Below are 25124 nucleotides of genomic sequence, written 5' to 3'. Positions count from 1 at the left end.
CCATTGACGCTGTTTCACAGGCGCTGGTCCACTTTAACGGCAACCCCCTGACCCTCCACATTCGCACCCCCTTAAAGTAAGAGCCGTGAAATTCACCCGCCACCGCCGCCACCTCCTTGCCCACTTGCCACCCTGCCTGCTCCTCACCTGCCGCCTGAGTGAAAGTTTGTACTGAAACAAGGTGTGGCTTTGACGCAGTAAAACCTGCAGCCGTTAGTTGACAGGTGATATTTGAAATCTGCGTAGATAACAGTACAAGATAGAAAATCAACTCTGGGCTTTGTATGGCTCATTTGAGTTCCATTTTATTCAAAAGTAAACTAATGTACACCAACTGGTCTTGCCGTGGGAACCGCATTTCCCCGTGGTCATTAGCTCTTGACCCACTGTAATAAAAGTCAAGAAGAGGAAAAATAAAATAGATTACATTGTTTTAACCATTGAGATGTTCAACGCACATTCTCAAGAAACTGAAGACGTGTTCAGGTCCTATGTGGAGAACAAATACTAATTCTTCCTGAGATGATAACATGGTTGTCTCAGTTTTCATGTAACTGTGTGCTGACTTTGGCAAAAACAACAACAACGGTGAATCATTGTGGCAGATGTTGTTTTCCTTCGCCGTGATTTGGGCTTTTGTTTTGAAGCGGATATCGTACCAACGATCGTTGCAACGATCCCTTTTCTTGCTTCCTTTTGAGTATTTGGCAACGTGACCACGCCACCTCAGGCCCGGCAAATGAACTGCAGCGTTGCGGTGTCTTTGTTGGAAACTCCCGTTCTTTGAACCAATTCTGTGATAATGGGAAACATCGTGAAAACAAAGAAAAAGATTAACACCTACCTAAAGTTATGGCCAAGCAGTGCAAGTCCAAACCTACAAAATCATCCTGGTGCTATAAAAATGGCGGTTACATAAACTTAAAGGCCCAGTACCGTCGCAAAAATGTTCCCATACTCCAAGCATCACAATGACTAATCATAATAACCCAACTACTCATTGATTTTTACCACGTAAAAGCATGACCCGCGCTTTAGTCATCTTACTGTATTATTATTTTTTTAAGACATAGCCTGTTATCCATTTCCAAAATCCAGTGGGCACATTGTTTGCTGAGCAAAACCAGGTGCTTGCAGACTGCGTGGGTGTTACACAATAAATGGCTGCTTCAGTGAATTGAGCTAAGGTGTGCTCCAAGCTGGCGGGAGCGTATTTGTGCGTCAATGGGATGGACACACAGGCCAACGCACGTGCCCTCGGCCTCTGGCCTTTTCACTCATAGGAAATTCAAATTACTTTCATGTCCCCCCCCCCCCCCCCCTTCTTCTGACAAATTACCTTAACCGGTTACTTCTGCCCTCACGTTCGCCCCTTCCGTGCACGTTGTTGCAACCGTCCTTATTTGGCATCCCTTTGACTAAGTGGGAGTATGAATGCGCCCGAGTGTATGTGTGTGTTTCCTCCTGACTGTGACTCACTGCTTGCCTGACTCACGGGCGCTAACAAAAACATACAGTTGCCATGGGGACGCTCGCCCTCGGTTTCCCTCCCCTCTGGCCTTTTTTTTTTTTTTTTTTTTGCGGGCACCGCTGCATCCTGGGCAGCCCTGGCACTGCTCAATGGGTGGCACGCCTGGGTTGGGTGGGACTATGTGGCCTACACATACTGAGAACCAGTGGTAGTAAGAAACCAAGTACAAATACCGTGTTACTTTAGTAGTTGTACTTTTTTTTTTTAATACTTCAACTACGTATATTTGAAAACATCGGTACTTTATACTCCTGACTTTGTCAAAATAAGCTCCAAAAATGACAACATTGCTCGAATGATTTGTGGAAAATGTGTCTTGTGCCAGTTTAGGATTCTCTGGTTTCAAATCTAAACGAACACAAAAGTTTCTATTCCCCCCGACCCATTGCTATGGTAAGCTAATCTAGCATGTTTTTATTAGTGAAGTCATTAGCAAAGTTATGGAAGCACTAACCCACTTACGCGGAGAAGAAAGAGAGGTTGAAATAATGACAGAAACCGATAAAAAGCTGGGTTGGAAAAAGACAAATCATCTTTCATCAGTTGTAAGTAGAAATATCTGCCTGGGTTGACGCAGGCTAAGCACAAGAGCGACCACCTGGGGTTCTTTTCTATGCTGTCTTTCTCGGCGCTTTTACTGCTGGGAAATTGCGGCCCGCTTTAAAAGGGGGCCTTGTGTCCTGCGAACGTCACAGTTTTGACCTTAGCGTCACCTCCGGGGCGCGCGATCACGTGCGCCACGACAATTTGACAAAAGGGTTACATATGGCTTCCCACACAACGGTGTTTCGGGAGAGGTTAGGCCTACTTCCTGGAAGCAAAACGCAGAGGATGCACCACCTAGTGGAGTAATTATTTTCTCTTCCGTGCAAAAAAAATTCTATGGAAATTCTACAATTCTATAGAATTTGTGCAGAACAACTTCTGTAGAAATTTTGCTGTGATTTTCTATAGAATTTCTACAGAACAAAAATGTTTCTATCGAAATTTTTTAGCAGGGTTTTATCTTCAAGACGCCTCACTGTGTGTCTCTGGCATAAATCATCAATACACTGTAATAAATTAACATTTTCTGGAGCAGTTTAGTGACATTTCTAGCGGACTTTTGGGCGAGTGGCGAGCTGCATCCCGGTCAGCCGGCCAATCGCTCGAAACGACCTTCACCATCACAAATTTCACACCCATCTATACAATTTAGAGTCTACTCATAACTAAACTTTTCCATGGTTGCCTTTACATAATTCAGTAATAGATAGTGACAAAGCGGACATTGGCAATTTAATTAAGAAATTCAGGTCTTTGAGGGGGCGGCACGGTGGATCACCTGCTAAAGCGTTGGCCTCACAGTTCTGAGGACCCGGGTTCGGTCCCGGCCCCGCCTGTGTGGAGTTTGCATAATCTCCCCGTGCCTGCGCGGGTTTCCTCCGGGTGCTCCAGTTTCCTCTCATGTCCCATAAATATGCAACATTGATTGGACACTCTAAATTGCCCCTAGGTGTGATTGTGAGTGCGGCTGTTTTTCTCAATGTGCCCTGTGATTGGCTGGCAACCAGTTCAGGGCCCGCCTCCTGCCCGTTGACAGGTGGGATAGGCTCCAGGACTTCCCGCGACCCTCGTGAGGATAAGCGGTGAAGAAAATGGATGGATGGAGGGCTTTGAGGGAGTGGTGCATTTCTGAACATTTTATTTGAGCTTTTATGTGTTTTTAGACGAGTTATCTTTTGTGCTTCACTGCATGTTGTACAGAAGAAAAGTAGATTAAGGTATGGTCACAATATGCTAACCTTTTACAATTTTCCTCTAACACAGAAAAAAAATTCAATTTTTAAATTTTCTGACGATGGCATTCGTTTTAGGTCCATTGGTAGTTACATTAAATTTGAAATCCCACAAACAATGGTTTTATAAAGTAAATGTTTTTTTCGTTGTCTTTTTTTATATACAGTAATATATAGATTCACATTTAGTTTATTAATAATTGATCGGAATGATCTTGTGACCAGCCGCACATGAATGAAGTTGCAAAAATTATCTTTGAAAAAAAAAAAATCTTTTGTAGTCGGCCTAACAATGAGGAATGGAGTCAAAAATTCGACTTTGTACAAACTAATGTGCACGTGGAAAGTCAAACAAGGTTTCGTCTAGATTAGATCCAGATTGCGTACTTGGCTGGAAAATCCCATTTAACGTTTGGAGTTTTTTTTTATTTGTCTGCCATATTGCATCACATTAGATATTTATTTGTGGGTTTTATCTCTTACCACGATAAGTAATACAAGGTTAAGGTTCATCTAGACCCCAAATGGATTTCCCACTCTGTGTTGATAGTTTTACTTTTTTGGTACTTAGAGCACATTATTTGTCTCAGCAGTTTTTGGATACGTCTCCCGGAGTCTCTAAGAACAATTACAAACTCGGGTTGTAAAACAAAAACAGAGAGCGGACACGCATCGCGATACATCTTTGACCTTTACGCGACACGCGCAGCTGTCTGGTGGAGAATTCTGAGAACGGGATGAAACCGTACGCCGGCGTAATCCTCATCTGGAGCGACAAAGAGTCGAGGAGGACAAAAACGTGACAAGAACGTTCAAGTATGTCCAAAGTAAAAGAAAAGAGTGTACTGTAATGCCAGTTCCACACTTTATTGAAAACGCTACTGCGTGTGTCCGCTTTGTAACATCGTTTGCTTGCTGTCGAAGCGTTTAGAGCCAAATCGGAACGCTAGTGGGTAAATAAAACAAAAAACAACATGTACACTGTCCACATGAATGGCTTTTTTCCAACCTGCAGATCCACTTGAAATCCAATCATCGCAAGACGTGAAATGACACACACCAGCATGTGCGTGGCAGCTGCTCCTGTGTGTGCGTGCAATAATCCTTCATAAAATCCTCCCAAATTTCTCCCTCAATCTGAAGCAGCGCTAAACTTGGACGCTCTGACTTCAAAATGCCTCCAAGCCTTTATGACATTAATTCACAAGCCCCCCCCCCCTTGTTTCCCTTCACTGGAAGATTCATTTCAACACAATGTACTCATAATTGTGGTTAGAGATGCTGAATACTTTTTACTCATAGATGTACTGTGTACACATTAAACAACAGTACTCAATCCGGAACTTCATTACGAAAAGTGGGTTTTATTTAATGGTGTACATGCTTTGCGCCTAAAAGTGCGAACTTTAATGGACTAAATGTATGTAACTAATAAACTAGAAGTACAATAGTAAGTAATTGTGGTGAGATCACCATGTAGTATTTTGCAAAGTGACAGCGCGGCCGAACATTCCTAGTTTAGATAAATGCTAAATTTTACCCCTTTATATTTACGAGGTTCCTTCATATGCTCGGATTTTGTCATCTCCAAGAGAGTTTTTACGTGATCCGCTCCAATTAGCGACAACGTTTGAGGCGTTTGGTCATTTTAAATTGCTCAATTTAGTAGAAAAAAAAAGTCCTGTTGTGTAAAAAGTTGTGAGCTGTTATGATACAATACAGTGAACTGGCATGAAATACAGATACTGTATCACCATCTCTTGTGATATTGATTCGTCACCATCAGTTATTGATATCGTATCATGACCTCTTGTGACACTGCATCATTAGACTGATGTCGAGTATTGCTTGCACGGTGTATCGTGCCTGCTATTTCAATAATGTATCAATACGCAGCTGACATAACGATATCGATGTGACTATTATGATACAAAGTATTGATACTGTGCTGTCGCTAATATATCGTATCAGGAGTTCCTGCGAACAGTATTGATACGGCAATGTTAGCAACTTTGCACCGTTCCACCAGCGTCTAATATTGATATCCCAATGGGTCCTATCGTCTCTTATGATAATATACAGGCAACAGATATGCATATGACAATGTATCATCTCTTGTGATACGGCATCGTCAGACTGATGTCCAGTATTGCTTCCACGGTGTATTGTACCTGCTGTTTCAACAATGTACCAATACGCAGCCAACAGATATCGATATCGATGTGACTATTATGATACAAAGTATTGATATTGTGCTGTCGATAACACAATATATCGTATCAGGACTTCCTGCGATTATTTATCAACATTGTACCGACACAACAGCGTCTAATATTGATATCGCAATGGATCCTGTCGTTTCCTACGATAATATGCTGGCATCATATATCCATATGACGATGTGTCATGATCTCTTGAAATCAAATATTGCTTTTGCTGCTGTCTGCTGAAAATCTGTGCAGTTCCTTATAATGATGATCTTGCTATTGTTGTATTGTGATACCATCATTTTATTGTTGACATCATATGTTTATTGAGTTATATTCCTAGAGAGGAGTACCTCTTTCGCCTGTGTATGGCCGTGCCTTTATAATCATAATTGTATTGTAATACTGTCTCTTAATAGCTGGTTACCTTTATCAGCAGCGCATGCCTCAGCTCCTTATTAATTCCCCCGAGTAAAATACATTCTCCATTACTCGTCCAGTCTCAACCACATAAACGTGTTTTTCACATTAAACCGCAGTCGGGAATAAATATGCCCAGACTAACGTAACGTTATTCACTTCTTGTCGTCGGCAAATTGTTCATAATGACTCCCCGAAAATCCCCTCAAGAAATCCAAGGGGCGTGTTGGATTTGTGGTGCGAGTTTGCCCTCTGCTGCACACATTCAGCGAGTTTTCTGCATGTTAAAAAAAAAAAAAAAAAAAAAAAAAAAAGTGAAATGGCAGCACAAAAAGCGATTGCCAGTTTGCCGAACCCCTTCGAGTCATCAATTGTCCTTGTGAGAGGTTTTGAACCCGCTTGTGGCCGAGGGCGTCCTCTCTTATCACAGCGATCTTCAGGGCTACAATCGTTGACGTCACGGTGACCATGCGTAAATTCCTCGTTGCCGTGACGATGCTTGTATAGCTTTCAAAAGAAAAGTAAGTCCGCTGGAGTAGGGAAATGCTGCTGAAATGTCCCCAGAGCTCCTTCAATTTCCTTCTTCAAGTTGTCGTTGCTAAAAACGCGATTCGACGTCTCTTCAGTAGTTGCTGAAGAGCTCGTACTTCTTCATCCAGTCCATCTGAGGCGCCCGCCTCTTCTCTTTCGCGTGGAGCTTTCGCTTTTCCTCGGCCGCCGTGGCGCTCAGGCCGATCTCCGCGAACGGGTCCGAGAACCGGCTTAGCTCGTCGCCCGCCTGCCGGAGAAGACGCACGAGGGGCAGTTGCCGGGGGTTACGGACGGCGTCGGTGAAGACGGCCCGGCGTGAACGAGGGCCGCACCCACCTGTGTGCCGTTGCTGCGGCTGCTTATGTCCGACGTCATCGACCGGATGGAATGTGAAGTGGAGCTGCCGTTCAGGAGAGGACTGTGGGATCCGTTGGACATGGAGGGACCGTCGTAGTCTGTGAGAACAAACACACTGCATGCGATGACTCCACGTAAAAGGGGGGGTAAGGAATATATATATGAGTATTGTTACAGTATGTCTACATGTGGCGTTCCACCAAATATCCTTCCATCCATTTTCTGAGATGCTTATCCTCACAAGGGTTGCAGGACTGCTGGAGTCAATGGACCTTTCCGACCTGTCAATCACTCGTACAATAATAGCCAATCAGATATCCGCGTTGTCTTAACCCCTGGCTTGACACGCCCTTCTCGCCATATTGTCCCACAAGCAATGCTGGTTGTCAGTAGCGTGCGGTTGGAAAAGTTGATGCCGCGAAGAAAATGGTCCTGAGGTGCGCTTGGGGAATGTGCAATTCTGATAAAAGATATCCTGCTTGGTTACAACGGGCCCGATTGATTCATTTTCCAAACCCTTAAACACAGTTGAGGAAGTGTATACGATGGACTAAGGCTCGCGGAAGAGCGCACGTACAACTAAATGTGGACAATGTCAACAAACAAAAGGCTGCATGTTCGAAGGTAAGTCAGGGAGAAGTCATATTCTCTTAGTTTGATTGAATTATTATCAGTGCTTTATACATTGCAGGAGAACAACTTTCACTTTGTTAGCATTTTACTACCCTTCTGAATGAAGTGTGTCATGTTTCATGCCGAAGAGTCGTGTTAGTGATGCGTAAATGCGCCATGTCATGCAAGAGAAATTTGCCTATTTGTATCACATCGGACTTTTAAGACAGAGCACTGGGTTCGATTACGAGCCTAGTCAAATGAATACACCCACTCACCTCTAAAGACTACAAAGATATCACTCGTGATCTTTCCAAGTAAAATGTACTCTCCCTGCTTTACATGCACAGTACGATTCCACTATTTTATCCTGTTGGATTTCAATATGAAGTTTGTGAGGCATCGATCGCTTACGTTTCGCTGTCACTCTGACATTGCGTCCTGCTCCGTCCATAATCTTAATTCCGTGTCCATATCCTTGTGTGAAATAGTTGAGACCTCTCTGTAGAACTCACTATTATCTATACCTCACTATTATCTGGAATATGCGATAGAGAATTGACTTCAAACATGTTCTGTTCAATCGCCATTTTGGACACTTGTGGGACATGGCTAAGGGGGCGGAGCTTAGGATTGCCATCGGAAAGGTCCATTGCGTAAAGGGTTCGCGGAGCCCTTTCTGACTGTCGGGTCGACAGGGAGTCGCGCTGAAATGGAAAGTTTGATTTCTTTGGCGACCTTTTGGAGACTCCTCTAGATGCTTTCTGTAAACTTTACATTGGCTTTTAATGTCGCCAACTTCAAACTTGGAAAATGTCAAAACGATCGGGGGGTGGGTGGGGTGTTGGGGCACCCCCATGTTTGAAAACCACTGGCTTAATGTCACAAAACGGCGATCAACTATCATTTATGCGGACGTCACTATTTCTTATGATTATAATCTTATTATTGTAATGTACTTAAACTTAAATCACTCTTAAAATTCAGTTAAGCGGCATGGTGGATCAGGTGCTAAAGCGTTGGCCTCACAGTTCTGAGGTTCCAGGTTCAATCCTGGCCCCGTCTGTGTGGAGTTTGCATGTTCTCCCCGTGCCTGCGTGGGTTTTCTCCGGGCACTCCGGTTCTCCCCCCCACATCCCAAAAACATGCAACATTAGTTGGCGGCTGTTTGTCTCCATGTGCCCTGCGATTGTTCTCGTTTATTTACTTTTGGTTCACGGAAATAACTCGTAGCTCAGTTTGAATCCCATAAAACGTTTCTCCTTGAGCCTAGCGGCGACCTTTTACCTTTCACGTGGCTGACGGTTGGGATAATGCCCTTCATCTTGAAGTACTCGTCCGCGTCCGGATCCACAACCAGCAACCAGGTCTCGTCGCCTCCTTTTTTAATGAAGGCCACTACCTCGGAGTGCCGCATGCCCTCGATGTTCACTCCATTTACCTAACAACAAAATACATAAACAAGGAAAGACGATTATTACTGTGCCTCCATCAAAAGAGGTTCTTACATCCATTATGCATTTTCTCCCAAATTGATTGTGAGTGTAGAATCCCAATAATACTGTGTGCCCTGTATCCATCCATCCATCCATCCATTTTCTGAGCTGAGCTTATCCTCACAAGGGTCGCAGGTGCTACTGGAGCCTATCCCAGCTGTCAACGGGCAGGAGGCAGGGCACACCCTGAACTGGTTGAGAGCCAATCGCAGGTTTCCAACTAATGTTGCATGTCTTTTGGATGTGAAAGGAAACCGGAGTGCTCGGAGAAAACCCACGGTAAGCACGGGGAGAACATGCAAACTCCACACAGGCGGGGCCGGGATTGAACTCGAGACCTCAGTACTGCGGAGTCGTGGTACACACTGTGGCTTCGGTGCGTCCAGCGTGGGATCGATTCCCGCTCAGTGATGGTGTCGATATCTGCCCTGCGACTGACTGGCGACCAGTTCAGGCTGTAGTCCACCTTTCGCCCGAAGCTAGCTGGGATAGGCTCTAGCTTTCCCGCAACCCTTGTGAGGATAAGCGGCTGGGATAATGACATGACCAGAACTGCGAGGCCAATGCTTTCCAGCTGCTTCACCGTGCCGCCCCTCTCTCTCTCTCTCTCTCTCTCTCTCTCTCTCTCTCTCTCTCTCTCTCTCTCTCATATACTGCAATTTCTCATTATCCCAGTAGGGGGAGTAGTAGATCAACATATGCAATCGTGCACAAGCTACTGCCACGTTCCAAGAGCTCTCTCATTTTAAGCGTTAAATTATTGCATGTTTTGGGAACTCATTTTAGTTTCTGCACCTTTTGAACAATCTGGTAGCGTTTATAGTAAGAATCTTTCACGCTCATTGCTCATAATTTTCTTTCTGTGCTTTCCACGTGAGACGGGAGTGTGTGAGATGGATCACAAACTGTGGCTGGTAGGAGATTTTTGTTCTCTTTCCTTTCTGTTGCTTTTGCGTTAAGTATGAAAGGGGCCATATAAATCAAGTACTGATATACTGATACTGACTGCAATACAACACGCGGACCCGATGGACGTCCGAGTCCAATTGCTGCTTTGTGTCAAGTGGGCTTTGTGTGCCCCCGGAGGGTAAAGCTATGTCTAGACCTGTGCTTTCCTGTGCCCGCCTGGCAGTTTCACAACCCGCACAGTTAGCCGTGCATATAAATTATTAATGGCTCTCTTTGGTTTCGGGCCTGGTTTCATATGTCTTTGTCCTGAGGGACACCTGAATTAGTGCTTATCATATTGGCCTAAAAAAACAAACACATGTATATAGTACTGAACCGCACTTAACCAGTCTTTCAGGAATAACAAGCTAAAAACAGAAAAAGACAGCTAGGTCATTAACTATTTCTCCCATATCACTCGTGATAGAAGTGCAGAGAGAACAAGCATCTTTGTATTGGGTCTAAGAATAGGTGTCAAGTTCCGCAGGCCTTCATTAACGCCGCATCCCACATACGACAATGCAGTCTGTTCTCTCGGCTAATTAAAATGTGCCGTAGGGACGGGGCAGCTCCTCGAGGGACCGCATTGGAAAACACCCGACCCGAGCGGTTGCACGCGCGAGCCACAGAGATTCATTTTCGTTTTCATCCCTTCGCGCTGAGATGACGAGGCGACGTCCGTCATCTGGTCGTCACGTTGCCGCGCGCTGCGTAAATGTAAATTGACTTATTTTAGGCGTGTGCGGCTGCACTCCAAATAAAATGCCGCTTTCTGCTGATGAAAAGTACGATAACCAAGACTTGTGTTGACGTAGTATTCTAGGTTTGATTAAAATATTGTTAAAGCAACCCTTTGCTTCTGTAGTGTAAAACGGGTTCATACACCTATTCTGAGGTCAATTTTCTTCCTGATTTTACACCAGTAACTGCTAAATTGCGCATTTACACGCAAGGAAGTGCCTGATGATGTATGTAACAAGGAAAAGTAGTAGCCAGACGCTTTTGCCAGTTGCAGTAGCGCTGCTGTCAGTGTCAGCCCGGTATGGTTTAGATATTAAATGGAGAGTGACACTTTTCATCACGATGATGAGTATTAAATTGGTCCAAGTGATAAAATATATGCAGATGAATGTTCTTATAATCGACGGTGAAGGGATTGAGAACATTCATTTGTCCGATGATAAATCTCGAGAACAATTTTAAGGACTTCATCTACCTCAAGGAACACACAAGGAGCAATTATTTTCTCAGATTGATTAACATTTGTATTCAAAATCTTTGCGCTACACAGATGTGACCAATACTGTTTGCTTTGGGGCCTCAAATGATGAAACGCTGCTGCTGTACTGCTGATTTTTGCATAAAAGGACTGTAATTAGTACCGTAATTTCCGGCCTACAAGCCGCGACTTTTTTCACACGCTTTCAACCCTGCGGTTTATGCAGTGATGCGGCTAATTTTGGGTATTTTTTGCCGCAAGGGGGCAAGGGGAGGGGTGGAAAAAGTAAGAATGAGACCAGTGGAATATATGCGCTGAGGAAGTGACTTTTACCGGCCCTGATAGCGCTGTGCTAGGGTTTTGCTGCTGTGTTACTGGCGTGTCTCAGTGATATTTACTGGTAAGTTTTTTTTAACTGGCCCTGTTAGCGCTAACGTTAGCGCGGCGCTAGCACTAGCATTAGCGATAGTGTTAAACTCTTTCTGTGTACCATCTTTCTTTGTAAATATCTCATGTTTCAATCTGGGTTTCAATGTGGGCACTTGCGGCTTTTACACAGCTGTGGCATATATATGTACCAAATAGTATTTCCTTTACAAATGTACTCGGTGATGCTTGTAACCAGGTGCGCTCTGTAGACCGGGAATTACGATAAATAGAAAATTATGCATTTTTTCTGAAACCTCTAAAACACTTCAATCTCATGTTGAGGGGTTTAAAAAAAATCTCCAATTACCGTTTCATATTTTCTTCATCACGTTGAAATATGCTCAAGACAAACAATTCTGTCGTGTTGCAGGACGCCGAATGAAAGTACAACACCTTGTTTTGTGGCTTCAACGCACTATTCACACATTGGCTTTAAAAGGATGACAATAATTTAAAAGAAGTTGTTAAATCTTGAAAATGTGCTGTAAAAAATTCCAAGTCATCCCTATTTTAGTGGTACAACAACAACAACAACAACAAAAAAAAAAAACCCCATTCAAAGCACTTTTTGAACCCAAGGAGATGTTTGGCGCCCGAGAGCCGGAGATGGCAAAGGTCATGAGAACGATCGCGAAATGCGGACTAAAAGTAAATCTAGCTCAAATGATGATAAGACGGATGACATATCTTACATTTAGACGACCGTTTAAGGAGCGCAATTTATTAACTTTGGCTTTGATATGACTGCCAAAAATACACAGTGTGGTGGTGCTGGATGAAACTAAACCTATTTGTATTCATTCATTTTTGGATAAGGGTCAGCTTCCTTTTTAATGATGAAAAAGTCACGACCTTTAACCAATGAAAGACTGAAAACTGAGTCCAGCTTTTGGGTCCAGGTCTCAGGTCTTGGTGTCAGACACGAGTGGGACCCCACCACTTGTAATTGTTGTTCTTTTATGATTTGGTCTCAGCAGCTTGGGATCCTAATCATAATGATGATGATATCCCATAATATAAACTTTTACCAGCCCTGTTAGCCCTGCGCTAGTGTTAGCGCTGTGCTAGCGTGTTGCTGCTGTGTTATTGGCGTGTCAATGAGGAAACTCCGTCAGCCCGCCAGTCGCCAAAAACATTGATGGCCCGCGGGCATGACCATCCCTTTGCACGCCACGCCTTGACTGCCGCTCAGTTGTAAAACAACTTAACCACTTTTACCACAAAGCTATAGGAACTATACTTCGGTTAAACTATTCTTCCATCCATTCATTTTCATTAACGCTTGTCCTCACTAGGGTCATGGGTGAGCTGCAGCCTATCCCAGCTGACTTTTGGCGACAGGGTGGGCTACACCCTGGACCGGTCACCAGATGACCATTCATTCACACTACTACCCATGGACAATTTAGAATCTTCATAATTTTGAAACGCACCTAGAGATGAACTCAGAGAACATGGAAAAGCGAGATTCTCCGGCTTCCCTGTTCTTCCTACCTCAACGATTCTGTCCTGGGGTCGGAGCCCAGCTTGGTCCGCAGGCGAGCCCGTGTCCAGCGAGCGAATGTACTGGCCCGGCCTGGAGCGATGACTGTGGAGGTTGAAACCGTAGCCCGTCTTTGAGCGCACCAAGTGGCACAGACGCGGAGCCAGCTCCGACGGGTCGCCGTGGAGACGTGATCGGGACTGCGCCTGGGTCGGGGCTACGGCACGGATGGAAACCTCCTGAAACATTTGGATTTCCGGTTAGAGCCGTGGACATATTTTTAAATTTGTTAATTTAAAATTGACAGTTTCAATTAACCCATCCCAGCAAAAAATAGAGAGACAAAATAAGTGGTTAAGGACAGAAGGAACCCAGTTTGTGTCCCTTTGTTCACGGGCAACATTCTGAACCCGTGAACCAGGGCTTCCCTAAGAACGTGAAATACAAAGTCTTTACTTATTAAGTCAACAAAAATGCTGCGGTGCACCGTTGCCAACTTGTGGTTTGCTCTTGCTTTTTTGTTTCGCTTAGGCTATTCGCTAAGAATTCTCACATTTGTTTCACTGTATGTACTTTCTGCAAAATCCCAATATGACACAAGATGATTTGCCCTGGCTAATAATTGAAAAATACTAATTGGCAAGTATTTTTGAAATGATCTATGCAGTGATACGCTAAGATCTTTGTATATTGGGAAGGAGCTAAGTTTAACCTGGGTTGTTATCGGAAGTTTCTTTGATGGATGTGCAGGTACGTGCGCGTTTCCAGTGCATTTCTTTCAAAATCAAAGAATCCACTTTCCCAGTTGCTTATCCTCACAAGGGTCACAAGAGTGCTGGGGCCTATCCCGGCTAACGAAAGGCAGACTACACCCTAAAGCGGACACCAGTCAGTTGCAGGACACATATTGACACCATCACTGAGTGGGAGTCGATCCCACAAATAATCATTACATTTCAATGATTTTACAATTTTTTTAATAGACCAAAGTTCAGTTCAAGTTAGCGCAATACGATTTGGGTTTGGAACAGTCAACGCTGGTCTGGATTGTTTTGGTAGCAGCATTGTGATAACTGCCTCTCCCTTGTGAGTACTGAGAAATGATCGTAGCACCTCAAAGAAATAATAAAGCCAAAGTGACCAAAACACACATTGTATGATTATACACCTGAAATTATGAGAATAAAGTCATAACATTTGGACAAGAACATCATAACTACAAGGATCAGACACATTTCGGTGATAGCTAGTTGCATAAAATAAGTCAAAGTAAAGTAGAAATACCGCGAGAATAAATTGGAACAAAAAATATTTTAAAAGAATTGCATCGAAATAGTACATGGTTAAAGTTGTAATATTATGAAAAGAAAAAATAAATAAATGTGATGATAAAGGAATAATTCTATGAAACTATGATATGTATAACAAAAAAAAATACACACCTTGAGAATGGTGTTGACATTTTACTGGAAAGTTGTAATTGGAAAGTTGTAATTTTAAAAGAATAAAGTGGTAATTCTACAAGACAGGTTCTAAATTGACAGACAAAAGTAAAAAAAAAATACACACCTTGAGAATGGTGTTGACATTTTACTGGAAAGTTGTAATTGGAAAGTTGTAATTTTAAAAGAATAAAGTGGTAATTCTACAAGACAGGTTCTAAATTGACAGACAAAAGTAAAAAAAAAATACAATAAGGTAAAGTACATGTCAGGTTTACCAATTAGACATTCATTAAACAGGACAAAAAAAGGAAGCAAAGACACCAGTTCAAGTTTGAGAGCTCGCGAGGAGAGAGGAGAGGAACTGTCTCGTACAATTTGCCACTGCACTCTCTGATCATCTATGTATTTAGTTTCAAGACGCCCCTTATTTACATGCATGGTACGAAAAGGAGACGGCAAGCAAAACACAGTTGGAAACAAAGTGTACTTGTTTGTTCTTTGTGTTGTGTGCATGTGTGTGGAAAATTGCTGAGTACATGTGTGGTCATCATTTCTTTAACAGGCAGCAGGTGTTTCTGGTTCTGACAGTTCTCATGATTAGATGTTTTTGTTCTTGCCATCTCCTGCTAGGCGGCTGCTATGTTATCCCTACCAGAGCAAAGCATTTCTTTATTGGAAGCAGATGTATGATAATTATATTCACAATTATTCATACATTTCCCCCCTGTTTATCCCACATTTGCTACCACGTTTTCTAGAGCAGAGCAAAGCATTCTTCATTGCAGGCATGAACGGTAACTGTATTGTATTAGACGACTTAAACACCATTAAAAGTCTCAGTAACCTTCCAAAAAAGGTGCGACATGATCAATTAAAAAAACATGCAATCAGTATGCTGTTATAGATTTTTGTTACATTTTGCGATATTACCAAGCATGAACAAACAGTGGTGGCATTAAGGAACTCTGATGACCCCTGTCAAAATCCACTTATTTTGACAAATGGTTAGAAAAATACTCGTATTCCTCATTGGCACGATCAGAAACTTTAGCAGCCTTCATAATTTGTGAAGATGCCGGGAAACGGCCAAGCGTACTGAACCTGACGGAAATTATTGCTACGTGCTGAATGTAGGCCGTAAAACCTCCTCATTACATCCCCCAAAACCTAAAACTTCCTACGGGGTGATCACAAATGCAAAACAGCAGTGGCTCCGGTTCGAGATGGGCGACATATGGTTCCATTTCAAACCCGTCAATCCCTTCAGATTCTCCTCATCCTGACAGAAAGCGAGCGGCCTTGCCAAGGACTGGGAAGACGGGGGCGGGTCTTCCACGGGCGAGAGGGAATCTCGAGTCTTTTGTGTTTTGAATACTGGGAATTGGGCTATTGAGAACAAACAGCAAAAAAAAATGGAGCACAGGAACGAAAACGACAAGAGGGAGAGTGTGTGTGGGAAGCAAAGCTCATCAGAAGCCACAGGAGGATTGAGATTGGCAGCTCGAAAATAGAGAAAGAGCGAAGAGTAATTGAAGACGGCACACAGAAATGTGAGATAACACCGGCAACATGACAGAACTTTTCAGAGCGGAGGGAAAAGCAGTGAAACTCCTTTTGGATAAACACTGTGCAGCTGGGAGTTATTATGTGGAGGGGTTTGGGGGTTTGCGAGCAAATGTAACCTCCGACTTGCCCCTCACGGCTCACCGCACCCCTCCAATCGCCCCCTGAGGTCTCTGCCGTCCGTCGCCATCTTTCATCAGTCACAGGTCCGAGCCCTGGAAGCTTAAAACGTGAACGTTTGCAGAGTAAGCGCACAGTTGCACGTGATTGGTGAGAAATCGAGCCAAGTATTTCGCAGCGTGCAGTGGCCAGCGAGGCCTTTTCTGCTGGCCCAAACACAATTAGAAGTATTGAGTCCTTTGGCAGAAACGATGACTTGAAAACCCCAAAAAAGCTGAAGCAAAACTTCTGCCTTGAAGCTTCGCAGGGATCGTTTTTTTTCCCACCAGTGATACCGCAGACCCACAATGCACCACTCCTTGTAGAAATAAAATGGCGCGATGGTGGCAGGCTGGGTGGAAAGAGTGCGTAAATGACAGAAGATCCCAAACTTGCCATTATTTCATACTTAAAAAGAAGATGAAGTCCAATGTCTCTCCTGCACATCTATGATCATGTCTACGATCTTCAACGCGAGGGATCGATGTTACCTATAGTAAAGAAAATAAGTATTTGAACACCCTGCTATATTGCAAGTTCTCCCACTTTGAAATCATGGAGGGGGCTGAAATTTTCATCGTAGGTGCATGTCCACTGTAAGAGAGATTATCTAAAAATTAAAAAATCCAGAAAGCACAATGTATGATTTTTTTTAACGATTTATTTGTGTGGTACACCTGCAAATATGTATTTGAACACCTGAGAAAACCAATGTTAATATGTCGTACAGTAGCCTTTGTTTGCAATTACAGAGATCAAACATTTCTTGTAGTTGTTCACCAAGTTTGCACACACTGCAGGAGGGATTTTGGCCCACTCCTCCACATAGATCTTCTCTAGATCACACAGGTTTCTGGACTGTTGCTGAGAAACACGGACTTTCAGCTCCCTCCAAAGACTTTCGATTAGGTTTAGGTCTGGAGACTGGTTAGACCACGCCAGAACCTTGATACGCTTCTTACAGAGCCACTCCTTGGTTTTCCTGGCTGTGTGCTTCGGGTCATTGTCACTCAGCCACGACCCATCTTCAATGCTTTGACTGAGTGAAAGAGGTTGTTCCCCAAAATCTCACAATACATGGCCGTGGTCATCCTCTCCTTAATACAGTGCAGTCGTCCTGTCCCATGTGCAGAAAAACACCCCCAACGCATGATGATACCACCCCCATGGTTCACAGTAGGGATGGTGTTCTTGGGATGGAACTCATCATTCGTCTTCCTCCAAACACGGTTAGTGGATATTATGACCAAATAATTCCATTTTGGTCTCATCTGACCACAAACCTTTCTCCCATGACTCATTGATAAACTTAAGACGGGGCTTGACATGTGCTGGCTTAAGCAGGTGAACCTTCCGTGCCATGCATGATTTCAAACCATGATGTCTGGGTGTAGTACCATGTTTCAAGTTTGAGTCTTCCTGATTGTATGGGGCGGACAGGTGCCTTTATGCAGCTAACGACCTCACACAGGCGCATCTGATTCAGGACAATACAAAGAGTGGAGGTGGACTTTTAAAGGCGGACTAACGGGTCTGAGGGTCAAAATTCTAGCTGATAAACAGGTGTTCAAATACTTATTTGCAGCTGTATCACACGAATAAATCATACATTGTGATTTCTGTATTTTTCTTTTAGATTCTCTCTCTCACAGTGGACATGCACCTACAATGAAAAAAACCCTCCAAGATTTCCAAGTGGGAGAACTTTCAATATAGCAGGGTGTTCAAATACTTGTTTTCTTCACTGTAATTTGATATGAACTTAATCTTTCTAACCTGCTCCAGATGACGATGTTGCGCGCTGTCATATTGCGTTTTATATAGCGTTGATGGGTTCTATAATTGCAAAGCAATCGTAGTGGTCCAGTAAGGTCCCACTGATGGGCCAGGTACTGATTTTGCAGCCTGACACTGTTTGAATAAAGGAGACACGTTGCTTTCCCTCGTGGTCAGCAAAATAGTTTGTCATTGGAAAAAAAACAACCCCCCCTAAAAAAAAAAACAAAAAAAAAAAACAGCTGGCTATCTGGTTCGCATTAGGACAAGCTGTGTCAAAGTCCCAGATGGGAACAGGAGAGGAATAGTCCACGATTGGAAAAACTGTATTCTGTTTACACAAATGCAGCACACCTCCGAACGAGCGCACATGGAAAGACTTTTGCTCCCACTTTGTAACATTGTTCCACTTTACGAGTTTTACACACACAAGCGCACGCACGCCACGACTCAGCCGTACACAGGATGTGCTTCGAAAGGGACATCCCATAAATTCCTTTAACTTCAAGTCACAATGAGCCTCCGCTTTGGTCTGTGTAAACATGTCAGCCATTTGTTTTGTTTTTGGACTCCGCTTCTGGCGCGCATGCCGTTTCGATTACATTACAAAACAAGAAAGCCTCTGGAAGGCCACATTGTGGCATTTTTCTCTTGCAGTCCAGCACACGAGTCGACGGAACCGCGATTGTGCGCCGCCTGTCCTCAGTACCAGGGGGAAACCCGCACAAACGTAACGAGATCTTTCTCTAAAGAATCGCAGACTCACTATCCGGATAACTGACTGTTATTTAATTTTTATTTTGCGTTGTTACAAGTAGCTGCGGCGAGCACTACAACAAACCTTAATACTTTGTGCAATTAGGCGGTTTTTCCGGTTCAGCACGTGTTACCTAAAGCCGGTTAACAGCACTGGTAAACTCTCGCCTTGTGAAACTGCGTCTATTTAAGGCAAGGGGATTGCCCGAGCGCGGTACCGAGAGAGGAAATTCATCAGCAGAAATACGAACATCAAGCTAATTATATTCCAAGTGCCAATGATGCCGCTTTTCTTCCATGGAAGACAGAAAACAAAAGCGCCACTGACGTGATGTAGATGGCGGTTTGGAGCAAGAAGCTAAGCGTACTTTCCACAAGTCGAGGCTTAGTTTTACATATTCACCATCACACCACACCGAGGGGCAATTTAGAGTCTCCAATGAATGTTGAATGTTTTTGGGATGTGGGAGGAAACAATAGTGCTAGAAAACCCACGCAGGCACAGGGAGAACACGCAAACTCCACACAGGCGGGGCCGGGATCGAACCCGGGTCCTCAGAACTGTGAGTCCAACACTTTACGAGCTGATCCACCGTGCCGCCCTTAAGTCTTATTTCGTGGTATTAAAGAGCTTGGTAAACTTTTTTGGGGGAGCCAAATTGCCACTTGTTGTAAAGTGAGTTGAATTTAATTCACTGTCGCACGCAGCGCTTGTATATCAAATTTGCGCTCACAAAAAAGAAAAAAAAAATTCGCACAGATGACCACTAACATCGTAAAAAAAAAAACTCCCAAGTCAGCTCACTCCAATTAATAAATAATAATAAAAGTAAAACCAGCGGCACAGTGAATCAGCTGGTAAAGCGTCGGCCTCACAGTTCTGAGGACCTGTGTTCGATCCCGGCCCTGCCTGTGTGGAGTTTGTGTGTTCTCCCCGTGCCGTTTTCTCCGGGCACTCCGGTTTCCTCCCAGATCCCAAAAAACTGCGACATTAATTGGACACTCTAAATTGCCCCTAGGTGTGATTGTGAGTGCGGCTGTTTGTCTCGATGTGCACTGCGATTGGCTGGCGACCAGTTCAGGGTGTGCCCCGCCTCCTGCTCCGTTGACAGCTGGGATAGGCTACAGCACTCCCAGCTACCCTCGTGAGGATAAGCGGCCAAAGAAAATGGATGGATGGATGGATGGATGGAAGGATAGATAAAAGTAAACCCATCTGGAAGCGGGTTGTAAGCAACACCTTGACATGAAGTAACCACAATAATGAAAATATATATAATGAGACAATGAGACAAAAATTGTTTGAAAAAAAGCACAACAGTAGAGAATTATATTTACTCATGTGACATTCAACATCATAAAAAGAAAAACATCCTGGTCCTTATGTACTTGAAAGTTCAGGCCAATTAAAAATACCACAAGGATTGCAGCGCTCATGTTAATGCCAGGGAAGAACAAACGGCGCCAGTGCGTGGGGCCAAATGTCACCACGGGCACCCGGTTGGCATGGAGACACTCGGGGAATGAACGAACTAACTAACTAACATCTGATGGGTCAAAACGGACTCCTTCCAGAAGTTTTCTTAAATGAAGACATTTTGATTCTCACGCCGTCTTGTGTGCAGCTGCTGTTGAGTGTTGCTCAATCGGAGGACCAAAGAGAACTCGTCCACAGAGGTTCCGTCGAAGAGAGGGCCCGGGAGGAAATGACAAACGGATTGGTAACGATCAAAAAGGGGAATTGAGAAGGGGACTCCAGAGAGGGCCATGCGATGAACAGAGCGGAAGGCAGAACATGAGAACCGTTTTTTTGTGTAACGGCTCGGCCCGACAAGATCTCGTTAAAGAGCACGCTGACCTGCTGCGACAACAACCTAACGGACAAAATGCAATTTTAATGGATACTGCTTCGTTGAACATTTTTCTTATGACTACATGTTCGTGGCTCAAAAATACTGTATATTTATGGAAGTAGATTAGTGCCACCAGGATTTGAATATGAAATGTAAAATGATTACATTTTCAATAGTTGCTACAATTCACTGTCTGTGCCACCAGGCAGGGTTACTTCAGGTCAGAACTGAACACCCAGCCAATCGCAGTTACCCTTTCTTAGTCACGTGACATCACATAATAAGAAAGTGGATTGAAGTGGATTGGCTGGTTGTTCGGTTGTGACCTGAAGTAACCCTGCCCGGTGGCACGGACGTTGAATTTTAGACAGCGAATTGTAGCCGGTTGAAACGTTTACATTGAAAAGTTACACTGAAATGGAACTAATGAAAATGTGATCACAATACATTTCAAATTCAAATCCTGGTGGCACTAATCTACTTCTATATATATATTCTTCATATATACATATATACTTTAGGCCTCTAGTGGCTGAAAAATACTGCATCCCTCCGGGTATGTCACTACTGGATTGGATTAATAGCTGAGACCAACGAAGTGCTCATTGCCAAACTCCAAAGTGCGTCAATGGGCGCCGTTTTCGACATGACCCAACAAAAATATGGGCATTTTTAAATATAATCATCCCGCCCGCTATACACACACACACACCCTGAGTTTCTGTTTTCACACACTGTGCTGATATCAGTGATGTCATGTACGTGCTCACACCCTCGTTATCAGTCTGTGGCAGATGTTCCGTGCTGCCTATTTTGGCCCTAACTAAGTTTTTATTTTATTTTTTTATAATTTTTCACTGCGTGGAGTGTAACGTCCATTTGTGTATTTTCACAGCGGTTCAGTTCGCATATCACCACCGAGTCAGATATTTCTATGTTTACGCGACAAAAATTCCGTTGACACTGTTCGGCTTGGATGTTTTGGTATGCAAATGCGCATGAAAAATTCATATATAAGGGTGGCAAAATGCCAGAGATTGTTTGAGAGCGCAGTTATCAACACAGCTGTGAACGTACGCGAGGGCAAAGTGAATATGTGAAAGGCCGGAACGCAACAGAGGGCGACATGGGCGAGCCTTTAAGTGGTCCACAACAAAAATGAAACAACGTTGTTGCCGGCACTCTTGCGTGGGCAGCACATGCAAATCGATGTTCGACAAAAGATACATAAAGTAACAACAGCAGCAGAATCACACAAATGGCTTGGAATCAGGACAGCATCATCAATGCCGTTGCCATAACAACCCGAGATTACCTCTTTTAGCCGGCTATAATATTGGTGGAGAAGCCTGGGTCGCGCACAGCATTTCTGTGTCTGTGAAAGTTTGCAAACGGTGTTTAAGCGAACTAATTGTCGTAAAATTTCAGTAATGTGATTTTATAGACGAGTTCAGTAACAATACCCAAACAAAACCCCCAATAGGGACCAAGCCCACCCGTGAATAGTTGAGCACCCACTAAAAAGGTTTATACTTGCCATGAGAGGTCAAAGCACTATTCTTTCCCTGAATGAAGTTCCTCAACTCACTTATATAGTTCCTCGATACCAAGATGCCACATGATGGCTATTTTTGTCAAAATGAAACTCCTGAACTCACTACAGTACAGTTCCTCGAGACTCAAGAGGCCACAAGATGGTGCCAAAGTTATCCGTGTGTTGCTCCGGCCTCAACACAAAAACAAAAAATAAGTTTTGGTCACCAGAAAACTGAACACATAGTCACGATTCAACATTTGTACATTCATAGATGTGGAAGTTTAAAGGTCCACTGTCATGAAATACATGATTTTTAGTATGTCATTAATGGGGGAAAAAATGCAGCCGAAATGGACAGATCCATTTTTTCACCACAAAAAATGATTTTGACGTATTTGGATTTTTGTAACTCCCGCCATGAAAATCCTCTCGAGGGATTTGTTTTGGAGAAGAAGCAGGAAGTGACGTTGCTCAAACACTCGGGAGGATGGATTCATTCTTCGCACTTTTAAAAAAGACCCGGTTCGTCGTGAAAAATGGATTGCACGGGTGCAAAGAACGAGACGTTTGTGGGTTCCAAATGACAGGTAGGCGTGTATACAGCTACTAAAAAAGATTTGCGTACGTAAGTCTGGGGTGCTAGATGTGTCAAATGTGATTCGGGCGGGGAGGTGGTTTGGCCGGGCTCTCCCCCCACCGGCCACCGGTGTCTGGGCACCCCACTTCGAGCGTCGGCTCGCCCGCCAGCGACGGCTTCCTCGTTGTACCCGACGCAGAGGTGGTTTGGCCGCGTGCGGGAGGAGAAAGGAGCTCCTCTCCCGCCCGGCATGGGTCCTCCTGAGTACGCTGCATACTGTCGGGGAGTCCGTTGTTAGTTCAAAATGGTCCGCATATCATCAAAATATGGCTTGAAATGATTGGGTAATATTGCCCAGGTAATTTCACTCGATTGTGAGATGTTCTCTTCTTCGAAAAGAGCTTCCGTGTCCCATAGCAAGTTGCCACTATGTGTTTTCAATGGCGAATGTCCCGCTGTAACATCTGCTGATGACGTTGCAGGCAATATGGCGACCGCTTGGATGTCAAATGAGACTTCTGCAACTTTGCGCATGGATGACATGCTTTCCGCTCATATTTATTTTTGGGTATAGGGACATTGAAGTGAATAATGTTATATGTATTTTCCATTGCAATATCTATTTTAGAATGTCTGTAGGCATGACAGTGAAGCTTTAAACACAAGTTTTAACTCATAGGAAATAATGCAAATAGAATTGATCCATTCAGAGTCAACTTGTAACCCATTATTAATTATGCAAACAATGTTTTAAGTAACATTTAAACTTCTAAAATAGCAACAATCACACATTCTCGTAACTTTAATGACTAAGTACTACTAATGCACACACACAGACCGTAAATATGCGATAGGTTCAAGGTAATAATGCACTTCAGGAAAGCACTTTGTTCCGGAAGGTCCCACAATAATAAGACCTTACGTAAGAAGACGCCAGGCCCGTTTCCCCACATTCTAGAAGCATATAAACGCGTGTACGTGATGAGTTGTGTGGGCGTCTTATCATTATTTTGGCATTGCTGCGACTTGTAAGAGGCAAACCCGTCCGTGGCTCGGCAAAAAAGAGAGAAATTAAAAAAAAAAAATGCTGTAATCATACTGTGGAGAATCCGTCCGTGTCCTTGGGCTGAACACGGGTTTACATTTCTGCTCGAGACAAAATGACACGCAGCTGTGCTCGCACACTCCTTTCAAACAAGCAACTTGCTTGTTTCCCCTTCGCCGTACACCTAACCGAGGAGTTGAATAGCAATCTTGGGTTACCCCCCCATGAGACCCTTTTACACGCACGTGCATGGTCCAGACCCCTGCGTCGTGATGTAACATATTTGGTATTCGAGAAAGGAAAGCAGGGGGGGGTTGGGGGGGGTCTACAAAACACGAGCTCCAGATGTTACTCAAAAGAAATACGCACTCGGTCTCAGCAAGTCACTTAACAAGCATTTAAAGGCAAATGTGATCCACTACAAGCTGATGTGGATCTAGAACCACCTCCATCACCCCCCCAAAAAAACCCAAAAGAAATCACTTTTTCAATGTTACTTTATAGGGTGCTACATTTCTTTGCTCCCCCGACAGCACAACTTTATTATTCATTGTAAAAACACACCAGAAGTACTCTGGACATCGCAGTTTTTATGATTCTTGGATGGATTTAAAAGACAACAATGTACGTGATTATAGTGCAGATTGTCAGCTTCGACGAGACACATGACATCATTGTTTATGTAAGTAGGGATGGAGGATAACTATCAGGCCGATGAGCGTGAAGCAGGTATGACAAGACGGGTTTGGGGTTCTGACCGTGTCCCCCGCATCATTTTCTAATGTTCAACTGATGTGGGGATCAGGCTGGGGACGTGTGTGTTGACTGCGCCCCAGAGACGAAGACCATGACTCCACCACAATGGAATCCGCCACTCATTGGATCGGCTCGGACTGAGCTGCTGTGAACACGCGCGCTGCTGCAGTTCTTGGACCTTGAAATCGAGACATTCCCCCCTCCCCATCCTGCTTTGTTGCCTCCTACCGCTGCTCCTGCATCTTTTTTTTCTCCTTTGCTGTCGTCCCGGAGACGAGTTCAAGAAGGATGTTTGTAGCAGCTGTGCTTCTATTCAGTCTCAAAAATCAATCCATCACACTCAACATTCCGGCACGACAGTCGCAAATGCACTAAGTTGGACTGAGACTCGAGCGATTATTTACAGATGACACTGACGTGTTTGGAAAACAAGGAAGTGATGACAACGTATTTTTTCTTATCTGCTGCCTTGATACCCGAGCTAGAAAATAAGTAGTACAACGCAAGCAAACGACACAGACCGTCTATTTTTAGTATAATATATTGGTGGAGGGATGCCCAGAGTTTTTTACCCCAAGGTCTACTTTTCAAGTAGCCAGCCTCTCGCGAGCTACCGACGAGAATAAATAAATATATATATATATAT

At 43.8% G+C, this 25124-nt stretch overlaps 1 protein-coding gene across 4 annotated transcripts in view; it reads right to left on the bottom strand.

Moving 5' to 3' along the window:
- Nucleotides 1–345: 345 nt before the first annotated feature.
- LOC133514442 (Na(+)/H(+) exchange regulatory cofactor NHE-RF2) overlaps nucleotides 346–25124 on the bottom strand; it is a 33705-nt gene continuing 8926 nt past the window's right edge. The window contains exons 3-8 of one of the 4 annotated variants that reach the window (XM_061846144.1): nucleotides 13023–13250; nucleotides 8724–8877; nucleotides 6804–6922; nucleotides 1340–6714; nucleotides 660–794; nucleotides 346–386 (exon numbers count right to left, since the gene is read on the bottom strand). In XM_061846144.1, the coding sequence (XP_061702128.1) occupies nucleotides 6559–6714; nucleotides 6804–6922; nucleotides 8724–8877; nucleotides 13023–13250 (657 nt within the window). In that variant the 3' untranslated portion in view covers nucleotides 346–386; nucleotides 660–794; nucleotides 1340–6558. Of the gene's footprint in view, nucleotides 387–476; nucleotides 795–1339; nucleotides 6715–6803; nucleotides 6923–8723; nucleotides 8878–13022; nucleotides 13251–25124 lie in introns of those variants that run through there. The other 3 variants (XM_061846143.1, XM_061846145.1, XM_061846146.1) reach the window with 3 other exon arrangements.

The sequence above is a fragment of the Syngnathoides biaculeatus genome, chromosome 16 (assembly GCF_019802595.1).
Source record: "Syngnathoides biaculeatus isolate LvHL_M chromosome 16, ASM1980259v1, whole genome shotgun sequence".
Taxonomy (NCBI): domain Eukaryota; kingdom Metazoa; phylum Chordata; class Actinopteri; order Syngnathiformes; family Syngnathidae; genus Syngnathoides; species Syngnathoides biaculeatus.
The sequence above is the reverse complement of the archived record's forward strand: the minus strand, read 5'-3'. Positions and strand labels throughout refer to the sequence as shown.